Raw genomic sequence first — 17,713 nt, forward strand, 5'->3', positions numbered from 1 at the left:
TACATTCCATTTGCGCCTGTGTCTTTTGCAGCTTCTCGTACATAATGTGGTGTAGTCATGAGGTGCTAGTTCAAATTAAAAAAATGCTTCTACAAAAAAAGTTTAATCTGCAGATATGGCCTTGTTTATGGATCTGTGCCTTTGTGCATACGGACATCTGACTGATAAGTAGTGATTGTGTTTTTCAGCAATAGTGTGCACCCTTAATTTACAGAGAAAAGAAGGTCAGGGAAAAATCTGGTTATGGAAAAAATCTCCATACAAGTTCTTTGTGCATTTTTCTTTTTTTCTACTTGTTACTTTGCACGTCCTGTTAGAAAATGTTTATTTACTATTTATTCAGGTTTTTTAAAGGGATAGTTCACCCAAAAATGAAAATTTGATGTTTATCCAAGATGTAGGTGACTTTGTTTCTTCAGTAGAACACAAACGAAGATTTTTAACTCAAACCATTGCAGTCTGTCAGTCATATAATGTAAGTGAATGGGAATCATGGCTTTGAGAGTCAAAAAAACATACACAAACAAAACCAAATTAAACCCTGCGGCTCGTGAGAAGTGTGTAGGCCTTCTTGCATTATTATGCGGTTACATTATGATTATATATTCAGTGGCATAAAATGGTCTTTAAAATGACAATATCATCGCTTATCGCAATTATTTATGGGGCAATATATCGCACAACAAAAAGTTGTTATCGTGACAGGCCTAAAAATAGTCGATTCAAACTATGGTATATTGTGCCAAAACCCACAGATTAAGATTGAAATCGCAGTTACCTTATGCCGTGTTCACACTGCATGATTTTAACCCTGATGTTCACTCGCTGACAGTTTTGTGGAAATCGCAGATTAATGCCCCAAATCAGAGGCAAATCAGTGCTCGTTCACACGAGTGACAACCACGTAGTGTGCATTATCGAAGACGCAATCTGAGAAAAGCGCTATTGGCGATTGTCTGCAATTCTTGCTATTGAAAAGTTGTGTAATGTGTGACCCCTTCTCACCGATCTGTCATATAGTGTGCACACAACAGGAACTAGATGGTACCCCAGCCAGTCATGCAGAGTGAGCAGCAATCCGGCGACTTTGAAAGTCGATTTTCAAAGTCATCGGATTGCTGCTCACTCTGCATGACTGGCTGGGGTACCATCTAGTTCCTGTTGGCTTAAGGTGACCATATGTCCTCTTTTTCCCGGACATGTCCAGGACAGATTTTTCTGAATTGCCTAGATCAGTGGTTCTCAATTCCAGTCCTTGCGTACCACCGCTCTGCATATTTTGCATGTCTCTCTTATTTAACACACCTGATTCAGATAACCAGCTCATTAGAAGAGAGCTCCATGCAAGAACTGTGTTCCGATTGACATGGTCCCTACACAGTGTTCTTTGCTCACTACTCCCTGAGCACGGGAAATCTGTTTAATGAAAAAGTTTAATGCACTTCGGAACATTTATTCACGGATTTGCGTTACGCCACAGCCTGCAATGTCTTTACACACCGAAGAAACTTACTAAAGAAGTGTGACATAATACACCTCTGTAAATAAATACAATTTAAATTCATGTTTCACACACTTTAATGCCCTTTGAATGGAACATATACGCTCCCTTCGAACTGGAATCATGGTGGAATATCCGGTGATGTCCACTTCGCAGGGCACTTACGGTCAAATAGAACATTCGTCTGAAGTGATAAAAGATACATACAAAATAGGCAGAGCGGGGGGTCGCGAGGAATGGAATTGAGAACCCCTGGCCTAGATGTTTTCCTATTTACATTCTCTCTAATGTTCTCATATATGTATGTGTATTTGCATTGTTTTGACCTTTCTCTGTAGATCCCACCTTCTTGCACGCCACAATTGGTTGATTGTCTGTACAAAATCTGCACACTATTGGTCAAAGTACGTTTCAGTAATTACCTTCAGCAAGTATAAAAACAACAGGAAAACAAAGCCAAAACCAGGACATTTTAGGTAATTTAGAGATCTAGGGCAGGACATGTCCAGTAAAAAGAGGACGAATGGTCACCCTATGTTAACATTCATATTCTTTCCTTTGCATGCAAGTAGTGTAATGGCTTCATTTTCGTATTTGTATTCATGTGCTGCATTCAGCCTGCCGCAAAAGTGATGTAAAGTGTGACGAAATAACAGGGGTCGGTCTAGCAGGAAACACATTTAAAACGCATCTTAATACCAGGTGTGAACAGGACTTTAGACATCTCCATCCCTCCAAGAATGTCAATATGAGGTCAGATGTTTACCTGAAGGTGAAAGTATAGGTATCGTTTGGTGTCGAGGAGCTCTGGGTGGAGGCTGTTAATGAGAGCAATGGCTTCCTGGATCTGACCTTTCAGAACCATTTCCCTGATCTTTATCCTCTCATCCAGAGAGTCCAGATCCACATTCGGCTCAATTCCAGATTCCATACGAAACTTCTCTGCAGCCTCTTTAAATCCCTCTGTGGAATACAATCATGATCAGAGCGGAAGTTTATGTATTTGATATTGCATTAACATTATATTAACAGTATATTAATATTTATTTTAATTTACACATATCTGTGCATTTGACTTCAATCAAGCACTATACTATAAAATAATACTGACATACCTGTTACTAGATAGTTCATGATAAGCCTGTTCATATCTGCCCTCTGAATGTGCACATTATTCAGTTTATCCATCCATTCCTCCTTTGTAATATCTTCAGGCTTTTCTGAATAACTCATCATGGATGTACTGTGGTAAACATGACATGTAAAAAAAAAAAAACATCTTATAGTAAACACACATCCAAAATAAAAAATGCACGTGCACGAACTTTTAAATGCTATTATCAGAGAAGTAGTTTCACTTTTAGTGAACACTGCTTCTAGCTGTCCATGTTATCAAAAAAGAAAAACCTATTTTCGCTTTTAAGTAGTATAAGGTTGTGATGTTGGTGTTTGAAGGTAAATGAATGAACTGCACTGAGCACGTTCATATTTTCGCGGTGTTTCTGCTCATAGACAGCGCAACAGAGCAGCCTGCGGCTCACTGGCCAGTCAACAGTGTACGCGACGTCAAAGGAATTTGGAATGGTAACACTGATGCACTTGACAGGTTTAAAATGATTAAAGACTCGTTATTAAGGGATGAAATTTCGCATTAATTATTTTTCGCTTTTATCGAGGCATGAAAATAAACAAGCCCCGAGTGAATGAACCTCAGCAGCGCGTGAGACTTGCAGACGGGCTTGTTCAGCTATTTTCTAACAATAACATTTGCGAATGACCACGCATGAAAACAAAATAATATTCAATTATATTAATTTTAGCTGTTGTTTATTCATGTTATTTGTTTTCTTCTCAAAATAAGAAGAATTGTGATAAAATACTTACTGTTTACGGTTATAAATAGCGGTGGGCCTCAGCGAAGATCACGCGATAATAGAGAAGAGCTCTTAACGAGACTTGAGGGGAGGTCAGTGATTGGTCAGAATACTGACGTCACGGTTGCTGTGGCAAAGCTGGTAAGGTTGCCAGATCGTTTTACTTTATATAATGTAAGTTATATTACCCCTGGCCCTGTATGTTTTTTTTGTTGCTGTTGTTCTTTATTTATTTTTGTCTTGTGATTTTGTTGTTACTAGGGTTGTATATTTTTGTATACTTGTTAATAATCCTAATATAAAAAAATAAAATAAAAAAAAGGTTGCCAGATCGTTTGCACAGTGTAGATTTATTTTATTTACAGAACATTAATATCTGGAACAAGTATTTCTGCATTTGTTTTTATTTGCTTTGAAACTATTTAAGAAAAAAAATTATAACCGTTTGAACTACGTATTATAAATTGCAGATTGAGTTTATACCTAAAAGTCTAATGAAAGTCTAATTATTTTTTTTAAATATAGGCCTATGTTATAGATCTTATTGTGACTAATCAGTGAAATCAGTTTAATCGGTTAAATTTCTTTAAACTGACAAACTGACAAATCAATCAGATTTCTTTAAATTTACCTTGTAATGATTAATCAAATGTCATAACTGGATCTTGTCAATAATGACCAAATATCTTTTTAGCATTGACTTTAACTTCTCCAGCAATTTCAGTGTTTTGTTCATGAAGAGATAGCCTACAGCCTGCCTTAATATAAAAAATAACCTCTGATGGTTTACCTTGTTATTCTAAAACCTTCCCAAAACAAGCATGAATTTACCTAATCCTCTTATCTAGCACAATGCTCTTATTGCAAAACAGGCATCAAAACATATTCTGTAGGGCGAGAAAGATAATTGATTATGTCTCAGAGATTAGATGAGACTATCATCTTTATTATGTGGAACAGATGAGAAATCCCCCTAGTGGAGGGGGAGATTTTTGGTTGCAACATGTCTATATACAGTACAATCTATTGTTTATTTCCACTCCTCAGCAACAGCCGGTAAGTTCTGCTGATGATGACCAGACAGTATGAGCCAATGAAATGTGTTTGTGAATGTGTTTTTTTGTGCTTTCAGGTTGAACCACACCATATGTTATTTCTCAAACAAAACAGGTGATGCAATAAAACTTTTGAGTGTGACATTGAATTGTCTGTGATTTTTTTTTATCAGTTAATCAAATCAACTGTATCAAAGACTGACATTCTGTAAACAATAATAGTGATTTTGAAAGCATATATATATATATATATATATGTGTGTGTGTGTGTGTGTTTAATAAAATGAATATATATATATATATATATATATATATATATTCATTTTATTAAAAAAAAAACATAAAGGTGCACCATTGATTCTTTGTGCCCTCTTAAATAAAAATCTCGGGGCCAGTTGCATATAAAAGGTTTAGACTATTACAATTTAGTAGTCTACTTTTTCTTTTCTTTAAGACTGCATACATTAGTTACATACATTGGTCTGAATAATTAAAGACTTGGATAAATTAAAGATAAATTTACCCCTTGGCTAACTGCTAGTCAGACAGTCTTAACATGTGGCTAAATTTATGCAACTGGCCCCAGATTTTATATATTTTTTATTATCTTTATATAAGTGTTCAAGGTTGGTTCTTTTTTATAAATGTGTAGGCCTATTGGTTACTGTTTTTTTTTGTTTGTTTTTTTTAAACACCAGTATGCTTTCAAATAACTATAGAAGAAAAAGTCTTTTGTGGAACTTAAAATAGTTTTCTTAGTAAATTCATTTGCCATGTTTTAAAATAAACAAAATTATTTAAAACCATAGCTACTAAAACAAAGGTAACAGAAAAATGTAAATATAAGGGTTCAGATTTTTTTTAAAACTTTTTCACAGTTACAGTGTTCATGTTATAGCCTATTTGCATAAGCAAGAACTTCCGAGTGTGTGTAATTGAAATATAGGCTATTTTATTGTGTAATTATAGGTCATATTGTTCATAATTACATATTCAAAATAATTAACACGCTGACATAAAGACTTAATGTGACAGTATAGGCTATGTGGTGTCATAATATTCTGTCTCATGTTCAGTTGCTCAACAATCCTCCGCATCTCTTTCAAGGCCCGAGCTTGCATCAGGATGTGGTTTTTGGCCAGGAGCAGCGTCGCTATCTTGGACAGTTTTTTCACGTTTTGATTCGGCGTGTACGGTATGACAGCTCGCAGGTCATCCGGTGCGTCGTTAAGATAGTGCATGCACCTCCGTTCTCGCGCATTGAGAAGTAGCCGCAGCGCTCTCGGCTTTTTGATTGCTCCGCTGCTCGGCACCGAGTTTCTGTGAAATCCATTTTCCAGACACTGAACATTTTTTCTGTCCATCTCCGATGCTGTCTCTTCGATTATGCGATGGTCCGTGGTTAATTCATCAGAGGGCTGCGTGGAAACTCCTTCACCGAGGCTCTGACCGGGCGTGCAGCTCATGGAAGTGTGGAAGCGCAGTTCACAATCTTGGTCACCATTCCGCATTGGATTCATTCTCCTGATGTTCATTCTGTCAGCAAATATGAATGTATTATTCGTCTACGTCCAACGTCTTTTGTCGCTTGAGTTTGCTGCAGTAAACGCCTATTTGACCTGTCGAAACTTTTGAAGGATTAACAGACTGTCCAATCAAATCTGCGTCCACCAACACAAACATAAACAAACAGGTGCTGTTTTATCTAATAAGAAGCGTATTGTTTTACAATCATAATAACAATGATATTAAAAATATGTTTACTTGATGTAAGGTGACGTTTTGCTTTTGTAAAAGTTTAGTCGACATCCAAAACTGTTGATAATTTACATGCTTAATATTTTGGGGTTAAATGACCAATGTCAGTAAAGAATTTTAGCCTAAATGAAAGCAAATAATTAAAGCTATTATATAATATATAGCCTAGGCTATTTAATTATTTGTAATAATTATTTAATCTTTTTTTTATTTTTATATTTTGTATACCATCTCAGAATTTGATAGGCTATTGTTGATATTCTGACTTTGTGAGAGATGGAAAAGACTGGTTTTGCTTTTGGAAACTGGGTCATCACGCCAAATTATGACTGGGTGTGTTAATCTACCCTGTGTTGACATTTTCAAAAAATCTCCCTCAAAAAGTGAGAAGGAAACTGGGCTGCACACAAACACTGTTCTTGAATGACAGTAAGGTAATAGTAAATGCTAAATAAAACATAAATGTAACACACGATTTATTTTAGAAAAACAGTTTGCTCCCATTGTATAAACAGATTTTATGTCAGTCAAATTATATAATAAATAACAATATTCCTTCTAGAAATGCCCCAAACAAGTCTAATTAATTAGTCATTTACTAATGCAAATGAGCATGATTAAAATTAGACTTGCAGTGCTGGAGGAATCCTGTGCATGTGGAGGGGGTTGATGAAAGGCAATCAAGTATTTTGTGATAAGGAGAAACACATCTGTTCAATAAGTGAGAGTTGATGGCCTAATTTGTTTATTCTAAATGCAAGCATGATTGCATTAGCCATAAACATGTAAAATAATGACAGACTCAGAGAAATTATACCTAAAAAAAAAAAGCTCATACCAAAAAAACATTTTTCTTAATATGTTTTCTGGGTGAATTTATCAAATAAAGCTGAACTTTTATGCAGCCCTGATTCCTTATACACTTAAACACACACACACACACTAAATAGCCTAAATAAATACAATTAAATAAAACAGTATGTTTCACAAGAAAATACTATTTCAGTCTTTCTACTTCAAAATGTTATGTTTAACTCAATGTGTTACTTGCCATTTTTCATAATTATTTGTGAAATTTACTAGCAATTTCTGAGTGAAAAATTGTAAAAATTGTTTCTACACAAAAAACACTTTCAGTTTAATATAGTGATTGCAAAAGATTTTCATCAGCACATAATTGCCTTTGGTCATATCATTAGTGTAGCTTGGACTTCCTTTCAGTAAATGACACATGACCAGAAATATATATCAAATGACCTCTAGTTGAGGACTCCCATTCTATCTGTCAAACATAATGAAAAAATAGGAGAGGAGGGATTGAGGAGATAACAAAGGAGATGCACCAGAGTTCAGTGGCTGATATAATATGGAAAAGCACACCCTCCACCTGAAGGTACCCGCCTTATTCTATTCATTCTGTTTCTGTGTTGAATTAGATAAGTTGAATTAGATCTCGATGAGATTAAAATCATAGGTAAAAATGGCTGTAATTATTTTTCCATAAAATTAGATTATATTGAATTTTACATACCATACAAAATGTAAAACAAAATGCTAAAATGCAACCACAAGATCACAATATCAGAATCACAAATAAATCACAAACAAATAAATAAATAAATAAAATAATGTTTTTTAGTTTCTGCCTGATGTGGAATACATCTCTCCTCAAATGGATCGCAGCTACCCAGTGCTGTGATCAACCCTGTGAAACCACAGATGCCAGGTATCACTTATCAACAGATTCACCCACTGGACGGTTGGCTGTGGGGAGATGGGGGTCCCTGAGTAGGAAGTGGGGTGAAAGTAAAATCTGTTGCTGGGCGACTGAATCATAGTTGCTATGGTGAACTTGAGTTGAGCAGCTGGTCCAATCAGCTGAGACATGTAGGGCAGAGTGGATCTCATACTGAAGAGAGTGATGTAGAAACACGTGGGAGGAAGAGAGAAGGATGGTGGGAAGAACAGAGAGGGAGACTGGAAGTAAAAGAGAAGACTGACACAGTAAGAGAGGAAAAGAGGGAAGTTGTAGAAAATTGTCAAACAGGATGAAATTAGGACAGCAATGAGGAAGATAGTGAGGAGGGAAAAGCTAAATAAATAAAAATAAGAGAATAAAATTATCTAGTCCAGAATATTCATGTACTAAATTTATTTTACACACATTCATTTTTGCCACATTTGTATTTAATTTTCTTTTTTTCCCTCTTTCATTTAACAGTATTGTTGTGTTCTCTGTTCTCAGGACATTTGATTATTTTTCATAATGTTACATAATGTTAATTTATTAACTATGATAAGTGCCAAAAACAATTGTTTGATATTTTTGTATGTTGCCTTTTCCATTTTTGCTGTTTTGTTTTGTTTCATTATTGTTTTAGCGTCTAGGCTATAATTTCCCGTAAAGCCAATATCTGGGGAGTTTTGTCGTCAAAATTGACTCATTGAATTGATGTAGGCTAGGCTACAGTAACAATAGTTTTTTTTTTAAAGCGCAAGTTTAAACGTATTTTAATAATCCCTTAAAGAATATTGGGATTCTTTGACCTCGACAGCAGGGTTAGAAATACATGACAGTAGAGGCAGGTGCAGGCAGTTACTTAAAGGGGTCATATGATGCTGCTAAAAAGAACATTATTTTGTGTATTTGGTGTAATGAAAGGCTTTCTCAGCTCTTATTCATCTACATTATCTTGACTCCTCGTCAGATACAAAGCAGCTAAATCGCGCCCCTTCATCACCAAAGCCTCCCTCCTGCTACTGACTTGTATTTGTGGTGACATCTTGTGATGGAGAGGCCCCGGTCGCGCTGTGGTGTGGACAGGCCGCTGAAGAGCAGGGACGCACGGGATGAATGGTCCGGCTGGTATTGTAATGGAAAGACAAAACTCCTCCCTTGCGCAGTGGAGAAGGAAGTAGGCCCAAAATATCGCTCCAGGGGAAGAATAAATAACCGTTTTCCCGGTTGAGCATTTATTCTGGGATTTTACACATTTACAGTCGAATTGAGGGGGATTGGAAATGAGGCGAATTCAAGATGGTGGATGGAATTTAGCCTAAAATGTCAGGTCCATGAAATTGCACGTGGGTTTCTAAGGTTCCTAAATATTCAAATCCCTTTTCACTTCCTATACTCCCACTGGCTTTGATTTGTAGAAATTAGATGGGCCTATTTGTTTACGATTCACAAATTTGTACGATCATTATGGAAACTCGCGAGACCAAGAATCTAGAGCGCATCAAATGTAGCCTAGCCTACTGGACTCTGCAACCAGAATACATGCCTATTATGGATTTTCTAATTAAGGTTTGGACCTCCAATGAATATGTAGAGTATGTATTAGCTTATACTTTTAAACAGCAATTTGTGCAAAGTCGCAGAACGCTCGCGAAATCGCATTCACCGGTTACTATAGCAACAGCGCCACTAGCGCAGTTATGGCTAGGCGTGCCACAAAACTGTTGCGAGAGATAGCTATTCCCCGAAAATTATTGAATTAAAATAATTGAATACTTCGCACATAGACTAGCCTACTCTATAACTAGGCCTACTAATAGGCTATTTCGCATTTTTTAAAATCATTCTAATATTTAGCTGACGAATTTCAGATTAATTTTTTTTGACTATTAGGCCTAAATTTTAGACTAAATGTAAAGCATACATCCTTCCATAAAAGCTCAGAATCTGCATGCAGTGCAGGTTTGAGACGGTGGGGATTGTATAGAATTCTCGCTCCCTCTCTAAAGTCTGGAAATAAATCAGACAGAAGTATGTGAAGGAAGTGATAAACCATCAGCTGACCGTGGCAGATATTGTTTAGAGTGCTCGGGGACATTTATTACAGTGTGGTTATGACCAATTTTGGGAAGCTACAGCAACTCAGCTGAATGTAAAGGGCGCTAATGGCTCTCAGTCCTCCGAATGTCAGCTTCACTGGTTTTCAAGGGCATCGTACTGATGGGGATTTGGTTAACGGGAGGGGAGGGGACCTTCGGTACGGCTCATGACGTCACCATGTCCCGATGTAATCCTCTCGCGCTTGAGTCCTATCAGCAGAGGAGAGCGAGCGCGCGGGGACGCGAGGAAGGAAGCACTAGTCTCTCCAGAAGGGATCAGCATAACCAAGACGCAAACGAGGCCATTTAACACTGCAGCAGAAGACGATTACTTCAGCGGTAAACGACAGGCGTGACCTCATTGCTCGTTGCGGGATGCAGGAGGGATACGGCGGCAGCTCAAAAGATGCTCGACGGAGAAAATGGAGCATCGTGTTTACGGGGGACTGTAGTGGTGTTTCAGTCATTTCGCATGTTTTGGCGGTGATATAATTTTGAATGAGGTTGGTTGGCAGCTTTTTGTAAAATAGTTGATTGTGTATTTTGAGATTTTAAAAGTGTTTTGTTTACACTTGATGTAGTCTAAGGGATGCACTACTGCAGAGGTCAGCAAAATGAGTGAGAATCATAACAATGCGCGCCCTTCGGACGAATGCTACCTTCTTCATTGCTTTCTGTCGTCTGCAATGCAATTCCTTGGTTTATTCGACACCGATTAATTCATGATATGCTATATTTGGGCATTGACATCCTTTTTGAATTCCTAACCGTACTGCCACCGAGGCACAAAAATTCCAGAGACTCAAAAGAAGGAGGACAATAGCCATGGCTGCTTGAATTGAGGCTGCAGAATCATATAGAGAGCAGCTCTTAATGGGATTGAATATAGGCCAATGGTTGGCCTGCTCTGTGTAATATGCTTTGGTATTTGACGGTGTTTCACGCGAAATTGAAATAGGAAACAATGTAGAAACACTATTGTGATTATTATTTTGACGTTTTGTCGTCAGCGTGTTGTCAAAGCGCATTACGACATCCCTCTTTGCGGTACTCTCTGAAGAGCAGCCTGCTCTGGTGTGCGCGCGTCATGGAGGGTGGTGACATGGGCCCCGCCACTCTGCGTGTTCACGGCGGACCTTGATTTAATATCCATACAATTAAGGCACGCGGTGAATGCCAAGAGAGGGGCCTTAAAACGGCAAACCTGTATCGTTTAGCAAAATGAGCAGCAGCATGAGGAATGCGCACGTCCAGAGTGAAGACTGCGCGGTGGTTCTCGTGAAGGCAAACAGCTGAACAGCTTGGTTTGCAGGCGCATGATAAGAATATTAATTTCGGGAGCTGACAGGAATGTGAAATTCCTCTTCTAATTCAAAGTATATTATTGTTTTATTTTGAACATCACTAAGTCTATTTCTACTAGTATATGAGGTCATTTTCATATAATAATAATAAAATTGATTTAAAGGGGTCATATGATGCTTTTTTAAAGATCATTATTTTGTGTATTTGGTGTAACAGAATATGTTGACATGCTTTAATGTTCAAAAAACACATTATTTTTCAAATACTGTACATTATTGTAGGTTCTCTATGCCCCGCCTCTCTCAAACGCTTCGTTTTCTACAAAGTCCCTCATTCCGACAAGCGCAGTCTGCTCTGATTGGCCAGCTGACCCAGTGCATTGTGATTGGCCGAACACCGCAAGCACTCGTCGGAAATGTAACGCCCCTTACCATAATCGCGAGCTTCATCTTTCAAAATAAATGTAAAGACAGTAAATAATGTCATTAGTTTTACCATCAGTTCAAGCCCGAAAGGGGAACAGACACAGTAATGATGCAGTACACAAGCCGCAGTTAAGACAGCAGACTCCACTGTGAGAGACACACACTCTCTCTCTCTCTCTCTCTCTCTCTTTAGTCTTTGCAACTTCAGGGATCTTATCTATGCACAATCAGCTTGTAACACTCCAAAGAGAAAGGAAAACTTGAAATCGCATCTTATGACCCCTTTAAGACTATTTAATAGATGACTATTTAATAGAGTCCCACGATTTAATCAAGCCATGCAGTGTAAACAACATGAAGAATGATGGGAATTGCTAATATAGACATTACACTGCTTGAAGGAACCTTGAGCACAAACATTTAAAATGTCAGCTATATATTAATGGTTTCTGTGTACAAAAGAAATCTGGTTCCCATTGCAACACAGAAAACACAGAAAAACCCCAAGACAGATGATGGAGGTCAATAGTCTATCCTGAAAAGAATGGCATTACCTGCATCATCATGTTTTGTGAACAGTGTTTGGTCATGTATTGGTAATAGTCTTTGATTTCTAATGGAGTGTACACTTGTATAAATACTGCATTCAACTGAAATATATGGATTTATTTAGATTTAAAAAAAAAGGCAAGATAAAGTCAGGACATTATTGTGTAACATTTAGAATAGGACTTACTGTTTTCAAATATTGTGTTCAACACAGCATCTTCTACCAAGACCTGTCACTTCCTTCCACTTCCTTTGTTTACCTGTCAATAAACCCGTACTTCATGCAAATCTGGTTCATGTCTAGAAATCTTGCTTCAAGGTTTTTTTTCCGGGCAGAACTCTTCTTTCTGTTTACTAGATGTGACAGATGAGTTGAACAAGATGGCAGCCAATCAATTCAGATGGCGCTGTACTCAGAGATTCGACTCTCATACAAGTGATAGCATTTTATTTTGAGCTGTTTCAGTAATAAATTCAACTTCTACGTTAATATTATTTATATGACCTTTAGGAAATCATATTGCTGTTTATATGTGCCAAACATGCCAAAGACCTCTACGTTTGACCACCATGTGCTGAAGTAACTACTTTCATTGGCTGTTAATTTTAATTACTGATGTTCCATCTCAGCAGTCTAAGCAAATGGCAGGTGTGCACAGAAATAAAATGGGCTACCATCTTCACACTATACAACCTTTACTGCATAAGGCTTATAGCACGATGCTTGTAGATAAAGAATGCTTGTTCTCTTCAACTCAATGAATGTTTATGAAAAGTTGGAGTGCATAAAATATTCTTTGCACTAGTATCTGCAAATTTAAAAATGACCGTTAACACATCTTTAGAAATGTGATTATAGGTTAGATTAACTATTTAACCCTTTCAGAATTTAGGCAAAACAAACATTTATGAAGCATTGGTGATTATATTGAGATGAGAGAATTACAGTATTTCCACAGTTGTTATAATTAGCTCTACTTCAAAGCTTATTTTACAATTTTCAGAAGTGACAGTGACATAAATACGTGTCCTGTATTATTTTGAGACTCAAAAAAATAACACAAATAACAAATATACATCCATCATGTCTTAAAATTAAACATGTTTATCCTATGTGCTCATCAAAGGTGATTTCTTAAAATCAAATCCTTTCAGGTGGGTGCGAGTAGGTTAAAAAGTGATACAAAACTCTGTTTTGGGCACCTCTGTGCAAAAACAATTAGTAGAGTAACAACACAGACAGTATTCCCAACAAAACAACTTCAAACAACAATTACACCATATAGTATTATTTTAATAATGAGCATGATCAAATCTAAGAATGTGATAGATAGTGACCTTCCAATACAATGCATATTCATTTCAGGGGTGACTTAAATGTTTGTCTTGTAACTTTTTTTTTGTAATATTTTTAGTATTTCATATATTTTCATGAATCTTTTGTTATATGACTATAGAAATCTGAAACCCTCACACGGTTCAATTCTGCTCTCCCACACACAAACACACAAAACAGCAAGCAGGTCCTAAAAAAAAAAATCACGCACAGAAACCATATACTCTTTTTTGTTTGTTTTCTTACTTTTAACAGTAATTTAGTAACATTCATTTTCAGGTTACACATTTGAGGCGTTCTTCGTTATTGTTATAATTATATGATCCTACGTTAAAGCTTAGCAATATACTGAGGACATGGGGGAGGAAAAAAGCGATAAAATGAAATCTGAAATAAGAAAGGACAAAGAACAAAAAAAAGGTGATGTATCTAAAGTGATTTCAAATAAAAAGCAATGAATTGCTACATCTCTCAGATTGGCTTAAAGAAACCGCGACCTCTGCTGGGCGGGGTTGGAACAATAAGTAGTTACATTTCTGCTCTTTAAACATTAAGTGTGTATGTGAACAGAGTCTGAGCACTAGGATCTGAACCGCAATGAAAACATTACTTTTACTTTCCTTTTTTTTGTGTTTGTTTTGTTTTTAGTCCAGCCAGTGACAATGTTGACTTCCCTTGGTTAAGGATGCATGGGATGTCGTCTCCCTGATAACGCTGTTTCAATTGAGGTATAGAACAGCCATTATTAAACGGTTTCCGTAGCTTTAAAATGTTAAGGCTCCAAGCAGGAAAAACAGAAAAGAAAAAACAAAACCTGTGACATAAGTGGCTTGTCACTGAACAAAATGTCAAGTGTTACATAATTCAAAAATATTATTATTTTTTTTTTTTATAACATTATCTTGTCAAGACATGTCATCGTCCCTTCTATGCAGTTGCACGATTCTCCACAAATGGGTTCAAACCACTCTGGATCTACAGAACATAAAACTGGCCCATTACAGTTACTGATGCTGGAGATGTCCCCCAAAACCAGATCGAATCTGAACACCCCCCACTCCCTTACCTCTGCCATATCACATGACTAACATACACCACCATCATCCCTCCTGATACACACACATACATACATCACAGAATTCACTACCCACTCATTTAACCAACTCTGAAGGGCATGATGAGGAGCAGTGGGGCTGAAGAAACAAAAATATAGGACGAAATAAAAGACTTGTGCAGATATCAGTTGGTCAAAGGGGGGAGGGAGGTGTATGAAAACAATACCAAACGACAGAAAAGAAGAGAGAGAAAAAAAAGAAATCAAAATGAGGACGCCACGTTGAGAGGTGCTAATCGACTTCAGCCCCCACAGGTGAAGCCGGAGGCGCAGAGGCTCGAGTCTGATGCTGGCTGAAGTCACCAGAATTAAATAGAAAAACATAATGATTGTTTATTTTTTTATATTTCATCTTGTGTCCTCTTTAAATTTAATTTTCAAATGGTCAGTCCTAAAACAACTGCTCATCATATGTAGGGGGCAGCCTTCTATTGTTTATTTCGGTTCTGGCGTTCCTGTGAGAGAAAGAGAGAGAGAGAAATTAAGGCAAAGTTACTTTGATGTACACAAAAACCAAAAACTATTTTCATTTCAAAATACTACCACTGCAGTCCAAGAATAAAAAGGCATTATTTTGTACTACTTTTAAATTCTCACACACAAGCCAGGGTTACCACAACTTTTCACCAATGAATTTCCTTTACTTGTACAGTTATTCATAATTTGGATCTTTAAAAACATTTACACTCATAAGGTGTGACTGATTTATTTAATCAGGTGTTTCATGTCAGGCCAGATTCTAAGGCAATTTTCATGCCAAGAACAGGGCAGTACATTGTAAAAATGATTTTTCAAAGTTGTAAATAAAACAAAGATTACTAGAGTGTTCAACAAGAAAATATTATTTCAGTCTTTCTACTTCAAAATTTCATGTTTAATTCAATGTGTTACTTCCAGTTTCTTTGTAATTATTTGTGAAATTTACTAGCAATTTCTGAGTGAAAATTGTTTCACTTCAATAATTTTTTTCAGTGTATCAGTTAAATAAAAATAGTAAAACCATTAATAAACATATGGATAATTTACATACAGAAAGATAAAATCTATATTAGATTTTAGGTGAATTGTCAATAGGGCTGTCGCGATTCGTAGATTTTATTAGACTACTAAATTTAAAAAAATCCTCGACTTCATTTTGCTCGCGTCGACTAACCGGCAAAATACCGGAAGTGGCGCATTTCACAGACGAGAATCCATAAAACACATTATTAGACTGTTTCCCAAGGCTGCATGATATATTAAACCCATTTAAAAATCATAATTAAGCATTCACATAATTGTGAATTCACAAACGCTACGATTTAATTAAATAATTAGATGCGATGCAGTTCTAATACAGTATATGCGCTTTAATTATTTACATGCGTGTAGGTTAAGTACGTGTGTCACACAGCGGCTCCGTTCACAGTAGTTCCACAGGAACTGTTATCATTTACATGTGTGGAGCGTCTCAAACTCCCATCTCTGCATGTTGTTGTGAGTTTGGGTTTATTATAACATTCATCTGGGAACGCAACGTGCGCCATTTCATCAGATTTGTAAGGTAAATCATTTATAAATCTACGCAAACACAGGAGAATACATCGCGGTTTCAAAATAAAAGCTCAAACCCTCACTCTGAGTTTACACGTTTTGATGTCTACATATTCTTTTAATTACAGTGGCTGTAGCATTTCTGTCCTATAGAAATGGCCAAATATGAAAGATTAAGTGGACATTTGAATTAAATTGTACTTGGTCAATATTAAACAAGTATTAGATCGCACAGCAATGTGTAAAAACAATCGTCAGGCCGTTGGTGCCCTCTGCAGGTCTTTGTTGTAATGCGTAATGTACATTAGCTCTATTGTTTAGAATACATTAATAAAACCATTAAATAAAACCATATGATTTCTTGCTTTTGATACTTTATTTGACCCAATTATTATTGCCTCATTGCTATTATATATGTATTTTAAGTAATTTTAAAGGCTATTGTTCACTTACATCTATTTTTATTACCACAAAATTTTTTTTATAATTATAGGGCCCTATGAAATCGGTTTTATTTCCAAATTCAGTTTTTTCCATTTTCATTTTTCTATACTCTGTTTTAATGGTTAAATTAAATTGTATTAATCAAAAAGCCTGTCTAATTAATTGAGTTTTACAGTTTTATCTTTACCAAATTCTGTTTTCCATTATTTTCTGGATTCCATTTTAATGGTTCCATTAAATTTTAATTATTATTGCCTCATTGCTATTATATATGTATTTTAAGTAATTTTAAAGGCTATTGTTCACTTACATCTATTTTTATTACCACAAAAAAATTTATTATAATTGTAGGGCCCTATGAAATCCGTTTTATTCCAAATTCAGTTTTTTTTCCATTTTCATTTTTCTATACTCTTTTTTTTTTTAATGGTTAAATTACATTTTATTAATCCAAAAGCCTAATTAATTGAGTTTTACAGTTTTATCTTTACCAAATTCTGTTTTCCATTATTTTCTGGATTCCATTTTAATGGTTCCATTACATTTTAATAATCAAAAGCATCTCCAATTAATTGTTTTTTTTTTTGTTTGTTTTTTAAGAAACTGCACATTTTCATTTTTCTCCTAAATAAATTCTGGTAAATAACATTTCTGGTAAATACTCCTTTAAAAAGGGTTTTTTGATTATAATGGTATTATTAGTAGACTAGAACACGTGGATATGTTGTCATTCTTACACTATAATACTGAACTTTGATTTCAGTGATTTGGACTATGAGATGGACACTTGCTTCTTGCACTCTATGTTGCACTTTACTTTTGCTTTAAAAAAAGGATTTCATAGAAATTTGGATTTCATTTGGTTTAATAAAATATAGTTTAATAAAATATTCTTAAGTAAAATAGTTGATTTTTTTGGCGAAAAATTAATCGTTTAGATTAATCGATAAATTAGTCGATAGATTAATCGAAATAAAAATAG

The 17,713-nt window shown here is 35.9% G+C and overlaps 2 protein-coding genes across 2 annotated transcripts in view; both read right to left on the reverse strand.

Moving 5' to 3' along the window:
- Nucleotides 1–3,462, reverse strand: part of LOC107745760 (glucose-induced degradation protein 8 homolog) — an 8,973-nt gene extending 5,511 nt beyond the window's left edge. Inside the window, exons 1-3 of the mRNA XM_016559726.1 lie at nt 3,386–3,462; nt 2,617–2,744; nt 2,268–2,464 (exon numbers count right to left, since the gene is read on the reverse strand). Of these exons, the coding sequence (XP_016415212.1) occupies nt 2,268–2,464; nt 2,617–2,737 (318 nt within the window). The 5' untranslated portion in view covers nt 2,738–2,744; nt 3,386–3,462. The remainder of the gene's footprint in view (nt 1–2,267; nt 2,465–2,616; nt 2,745–3,385) is intronic.
- A 10,404-nt stretch (nt 3,463–13,866) lies between these two features.
- The window catches only part of LOC107745818 (YTH domain-containing family protein 1-like), a 13,779-nt gene continuing 9,932 nt past the window's right edge, over nt 13,867–17,713 (reverse strand). Inside the window, exon 7 of the mRNA XM_016559824.1 lies at nt 13,867–15,209. Coding sequence (XP_016415310.1) covers nt 15,183–15,209 — 27 coding nt within the window. The 3' untranslated portion in view covers nt 13,867–15,182. The remainder of the gene's footprint in view (nt 15,210–17,713) is intronic.

Source organism: Sinocyclocheilus rhinocerous, unplaced genomic scaffold (assembly GCF_001515625.1).
Source record: "Sinocyclocheilus rhinocerous isolate Xijiao unplaced genomic scaffold, SAMN03320098_v1.1 scaffold558, whole genome shotgun sequence".
In the NCBI taxonomy this organism is placed as follows: Eukaryota; Metazoa; Chordata; class Actinopteri; order Cypriniformes; family Cyprinidae; genus Sinocyclocheilus; species Sinocyclocheilus rhinocerous.